This window comes from Budorcas taxicolor, chromosome 23 (genome assembly GCF_023091745.1).
Source record: "Budorcas taxicolor isolate Tak-1 chromosome 23, Takin1.1, whole genome shotgun sequence".
Classification (NCBI taxonomy): domain Eukaryota; kingdom Metazoa; phylum Chordata; class Mammalia; order Artiodactyla; family Bovidae; genus Budorcas; species Budorcas taxicolor.
Window position 1 is genome coordinate 14,796,819 of NC_068932.1, and position 6,602 is coordinate 14,803,420.

The 6,602-nt window shown below is 41.8% G+C and overlaps 1 protein-coding gene across 1 annotated transcript in view; it reads right to left on the minus strand.

The window, feature by feature from the left end:
* The window catches only part of MYOF (myoferlin), a 175,569-nt gene extending 169,393 nt beyond the window's left edge, over positions 1–6,176 (minus strand). The window contains exon 1 of the mRNA XM_052661026.1: positions 6,089–6,176. Within this exon, the coding sequence (XP_052516986.1) occupies positions 6,089–6,176 (88 nt within the window). The remainder of the gene's footprint in view (positions 1–6,088) is intronic.
* Positions 6,177–6,602: the final 426 nt, after the last annotated feature.

A 6,602-nucleotide genomic window follows, 5' to 3' on the forward strand; every position in this document is an offset into this window, starting at 1 on the left:
TCAAACCCATGTCTCGTGCATTGGCAGGTGGGTTCTCTACCCCTGAGCCACCAGGGCATCCCCCGCCTCCTGCGTCATGCCTCTGCGGCAGAGCCAGATCCCATAGGAATGGAGAGACCCACCAGTAAACCCCAACCAATCAAAGGCCAGCACCCCTGGACATACCTTAAGGGCATACACTTAAGATTTGTTGTGCAGGAGGAAAACAAGTCACACTGATTTGTTTTTCAAAGGCAATTGTGGTTTTGTTCTCTGGTGGCTCAGAGGGTAAAGCATTTGCCTGCAATGCAGGAAACCCGGGTTCAGTTCCTGGGTTGGGAAGATCCCCTGGAGAAGGAAATAGCAACCCACTCCAGTATTCTTGCCTGGAAAATCCCATGGGTGGAGAAGCCTGTTAGGCTGCAGTCTATGGGGTCGCAAAGAGTCAGACACGACTGAGCGACTTCACTTCACTTCACTTCACTTCAAATAACTGAGAGTCTATAAAATATGCCTTTGGAAAGTGTACCTTTCAGAGTTTCCATGTCTTGATACGGTGGGGCTACTTTCCACAGATAGTGAGTCTCCAAACCCTGTTCTCCCAGAAGTGATGGGGATGATTCAATACCTTGAACAGTTTTGCTTCCCAGAGTGTTTCGTAAAAGCAACGCAGTAGTTCTGTCAGAGTACCAATATGGCCTGCTTGTCAGTTTGTGCCAGTGGGAATCTTTGACTAGCCCTACAGTAGGGTCTTCCCTGGTAGCTCAACTGGTATAGAATCTGCCTGCAATGCAGGAGACCCCGGTTGATTCCTGGGTCGGGAAAATCCCCTGGAGAAGGGATAGGCTACCCATTCCAGTATTCTTGGGCTTCCCTGGTGGCTCAGATGGTAAAGAATCTGCCCACAATGCGGGAGACCTAGGTTCGATCCCTAGCTTGGGAAGATCCCCTAGAGGAGGGCATGAGGCAACCCACTCCAGTATTTGCCTGAAGAATCCTCATGGACAGGGGAGCCTGGTGGGTTCCAGTCCATGGGGTCTCAAAGAGCTGGACACGACTGAGCAACTAAGCACGCACAGCACAGTATAGTCTGGGTAAACCAGGTCACCGTGTGGGCCACTCACTAGGTACCTTCACAGATGATAGCGAATGAGACTCACTGGATCTTTCTCCCATCATACTTCACCATTCTTAATTGGAATTTCCTAGCTTTTCCCTTTACTTAAAATATCACTTTCCTAACTCAACTTTTTTTTTCAAATTTTCAAGTAGCTAAGTAGTGTTTGCTAAAAATAGAGAATTCTCTATTGCATAAATCACAATCTTTGGGGAATTTCACAAATCTACTTCCTTTCAGATAAGCCACCAGAGGCCCATTTTTCAAAAGAGGAAAAAGGGATTCTCAGAGAGGCTAAGTGGTTTCCTCAAGACTACAAAGTTGATAAGCTCAATGCAGGGGTACCCTAGAAATACCAGGATTTCAGTCTCAAAACATGTCCAGATGAAATAACAAATATCTGGAAAAATAAGCAATAACATGACAATTCTTTAGTGACATCTGGACTAAGCAGTAGCTATTCCACAGAGACCCCAAAGAGCTACACAAGACCAGAAGTGAGAAAATTCTGGCTGATGGAATGGACGTGATAAGGACAAATGAGATAACTGTTAGTAGTTGCTACAACTATGCTCTTTGGGAGTCAAATGTTGAATATGGACATAATGTTGCCACACTGTAAAAGTACAACAATATAAAAGTGTGCAAGAAAATTTCCTTCCAACCAATCTTTTCAAGAGATTTGACACAGAGGCAGGAGACTAGCCAAATGGAAGTCATCGGCAATAGTCAGCAAGACTGCCTTTAAAAGAAAAGAAACACACACATATACATACACAGACATATACACACATACAAACACCAGGGAATCTGTCTTTCAGAAATGTTCACTTTTACAAGGAGGTCCACTATAAGGATCCATTGCAGCCTCCTTGCTAACAGGGAGTAGCTACTTACGACTTTTAGCAAAAAATCACAACTTTTTAGCAAACTTACACAGAGAAAGCAATGGCAACCCACTCCAGTACTCTTGCCTGGAAAATCCCATGGACGGAGGAGCCTGGTAGGCTGCAGTCCATGGGGTCACGAAGAGTCAGACACCACTGAGCGACTTCACTTTCACTTTTCACTTTCCTGCACTGGAGAAGGAAATGGCAACCCACTCCAGTGTTCTTGCCTGGAGAATCTCAGGGACGGCAGAGCCTGGTGGGCTGCCCTCTATGGGGTCGTGCAGAGTCAGACATGACTGAAGCGACTTAGCAGAAGCAGTAGCAGCAAACTTACAACTCTTTAGCAAAAAATCAGAAAGGATTCATATCAAACTATTCAGAGTAGTTACCCCTAGGTAGCAAGACTGGAGAGAAAGGAGGGACGTGGTGAGAATTGTCACTTTTTAGTTGTATAATCTCCTTTGGATTGTTAGTCGGTTTTATTTCTACATGCATATATTTTTTAATTAAAAATCTTTAATATTAAACAAACTTTTTTCATCTGTAATGTTCGGGGGAATCATAAAGTCTAAGCGTTGGAAGAGGCCTCAGAAGTCTGTCTAATCTAATTTCAACTAGATTAGTCTCACAGCCTGGCTGTCTGTGTGAGACTCAAGGGAGAATGGCCACCACAGACTGACAAGCACTCTGCTCTTCCGATCCAGAGTTGGCTTGCAGAACCCAGTGCACCCTAAGAATGTGAAAACTCTCTCCTTTTGCACTGCTAAGTATCCATGACATCCACACCACAGGGACTTCAGGAATCCTCAGATCCTGCTGGTTCATACAAGGTCCTGACTTCAGCCTCAGAAGGGGAATGAACATGAGAGACTGAAGTCAACTCTAAGCCAGTTGGCTGTCAGTACAGCACGTTCCCAGCTAAACTCTACAGGGGGGCTCAGTGTCTACACAGCCATCACCATTAACACTCCCAGCACTTAGCCATTCTGACTACAGTCCTACAGCTTGAAAAGAGAAGTGCTGATTACTGCCAGATCTTGCTGTTTTATGCACTCAAGAGGCAAAACTATACACTCAGTAAACTCAGGGGCTTTCTTGGGTGCTGTCTTGAACCTGTTAGGGCTTTTCACATCTTACTCTCCTCATTTCTCACTCACGCCACCCCATGAAGCACATCTGGTTTTGCTCCATTCCAGCTGATGGATTTATGGTGATATCAGTATCCTCAATTCTGTCAGAACAGAATGTTACTCAATCTTACTTACCCAGTGCTCAAAATTGGAAGGCACACCTGGAAAGGGTTTGCTATCACCAATATCTTAAACGATTGGAATAGACTGAAAGCAAGAAAAATGCCATAGTCATTATTATATCTGCTTTAGTGCCTAAAGCAATGCCTTTCATACCCTGCTGAGAGCAGTTATTCAATACATGGAACTGTAAAATTATAGAACCTTAAAACTGAAAGAAATCTCAAGATCAGTTCCCATGATTCCACAACGGAGAAATTTGAGACCTGGCTGGTTAAATCTGGATCATCAGCTATTCTATCAACATTAGCCAGAGTCCAGATACTCCTACGCGGGAGCTGAGTTGTTTCTTCCATTAGGTTGCTTGTCAGGTGAATAAATGAATGACTTTACCATTCAACTTATACAACCAAAGGAGACTAGAAAAGAGCCTGAAGCTAAATAATCTAGTAAATGTAATAATTTAGATAACCTATATTGGCCCACATTAACTGAAGTTTTCCACTTTCAGTAGAGTATTTATGTTCACAGCCTTAGGCAGACATAATTTTAGTCATTTAAAATTTTTGACCAATACATACTCACTCCAGACAAATAAGTCAGATTTCAATATAGTGTTATATTCCACTTCCTTTACAATCTATATGACTTGCCCCATGACATTACCAGATTGAACCCAACATATTTTTACATGTCTTTACATGTCAATGGTGAAGGAAAAAAACTTTCCATCTTATGTCCCAATTATGTAACTGCTTCAAGAAAAATTTTTTTACAAAGCCACAGTGAGATATCTATCAGAATGGCTGCTATCCAAAAGGTGAGAAATAAAAAGTGTTGGTGAAAATGTGGAAAAAGGGAACCTTCATACATTGTTGGTGGGGATGTGAACTAGTCCAGTCACTATGAAAAAGACTAGAGATTCCTCAAAAAATTAATAGAACTGCAACGTAATTCAGCTATCCCACTTCTGGCATTTATCTAAAGAATAAACAAACACTAATTTGAAAAGACATGTGCACCCCTGTGTTCACTGCAGCATTATTTACAATAGCCCAGATATAGAAATAACCTAAGTGCATACCAATGGATGAATGGATAAAGAAGATATGGTATATATAGATATGCAATGGAGTATTACTCAGGAATTTTTTAAAATGGTAAAACCTCGCCATTGCAACAACATGGATAGACCTTGAGGGTATTATGCTAAATGAAATACATCAAACAGAGAAAGACAAATATTAACACCATATGATTTCACTCATATGCAAAATTATAAAAAACAAATGAACAAACCAAATGAAAAAAAAAACAAAGAAAACCCAAAACACGTATATATAGAAACAGAGTAGCAGTTACCAGGAGGGGAGGGGAGGAAGGCAAAATGTGTAACGGGGATCAACTGTGTAATGAAGAATGGAAATTAAATATTTGGTGGTAAGCATGCTGCAGTACATACAGAAGTAGAAATAGAATATTATATAAAACATAAAATGTTGCAAATCAATGTAACTGCAATAAAAATAAAATTGAAAATTAAAAAAGAAAAAGATTTTTTAAAAGAACACATGCAGGGGAACCCTGATGTAACAGAAGTACGTGATACTCACTAACCAGATTCTTAACTATGTTGTACATTAAGAATCCAGCTTTTGTTTCCCAAATCTTTTTTAACTAACCAATCATTTGGCAGCTTTGGGTTTCATTTCTCTGCTCATCTCAGAGGCGGAAATTTCAGAAGAGGAACAGAGATAAAATGGACAAAAGAAAGAAAAAAGGCACAGGTTACTCAGAAACTGGAAGGGAGAAGTAGTGAGAGAGAAACGTGCTGAGGTTTGATCAGGATCCACACACCCATCAAGGCTCCCACTTTTTCTGCCCTCCTCTCTCACTCCCTTTCATTTTTCCTGCCAAGGAGTGAACTGGCAATCTTACCAATGACCTTGGACAAACAGAACCGGCTAAAGCTCCTAAATTCAGCTTTAGACACATCACTCTAGCCCAAACTGGAATGACCTACCATGGCTGAGAGTGCGCCATCCCTCCAACCACTCCTGTCCCCCTCCATTGCAATTAAATGTCAAGAAATATCACCTGTCGGAATTACAACAAGCCTTTAAAAGATGATCTAGTCTACACCCGCCTCATTTGTTTTGCAAGAGAAAACTGACATCCAGAGATTTCTAAGTCACTAGAGCAAGTCCAAACTAGATGCCTAAACTGCAAATTTGCATTGTTCAGAGCTCTTTCCTCTAGGAGCAGTTTAAAAGCAACGGAACAAAAAATAAATAAATAAAAGCGATGGAACACACAAAACACCATAACTTTGGAGAAATGAAGAACAACTACAAAGAGGCACAAAAGAACATGAAACAAACCAAAACAATACCTTTACTCCACCTCCCAGAAGCCCAGTGACAATAAAAGCAGCAAAGGGCTGTTTTACCAAGTAATGATACTTCAAACAACTTAATTGTGCTTTTTCCTCCTTTATCCATTTCTCACAGGCAGAGGCAATAAAAATGTATCCAAGACTACTGAAACTCTTAATCTGGACCAACACAGAACTATTTTTTTCCCAGAACATTTTGATACTTGAAAGTTGGTACATGGTTTACTCCAAGGGCTATTAGAATTCAAACATCCGGTCATCCAATGAGCCTCAAAGCCCTGCGGAAAATCAAATGCCTTCCACAGGAATCGGTCCTCTCCCCTGACCTGTACAGGTAACAAATTCCAGCTATAGCCCCAGAGGATTTGATCAATCGCAGACTTTCAGAGAATGTGTAGACCCAAGAAACTAACATTCCAAAGCAGGACTGGAGAAAAACAAGCAAACTTGACCTTACCTTTAAATATAACAGAAACAATAGGATCCGGTTTCCCAAATTTCGTCTTAGGGATATTGCTGGCAGATTCCACAATCACTCGAAGCATGGCTCTCAATGGACAGAAAGCAAACTTCAGCAACGAAGTTAAGGAGCCTAGGGCTCTGGATCCCGGCCGCGCTGCCCGGGAGAGAAGGCGGGGGATGACTTGTCCCTCGAAGAGGGAAGGAGGAGAGGCAATGGGTGGGTCCCTGACGGATTATTTACTGAAGGTTACGTGTAAACTGATATCCAAACGCCCAAGTCTCCGGAGCTCTGCAGGCACCCGCTTAAGAATTCGGGAAATGTGGAAGTGAAAAGGACAAAAGCCAGCTAAAAATTAATTGTGGGCAACAAATGAAACTGGAGCTAACAAATGTAGACAGGTCAGAAGACTACTAAAACGCTGCGGCTAATAAGTGACAATACTCGAAGCCCAATTAATTGGTTTTCTGTTACCCCTTCCATTCTTTTCTGATTGTCCTGGAGTTTTAAA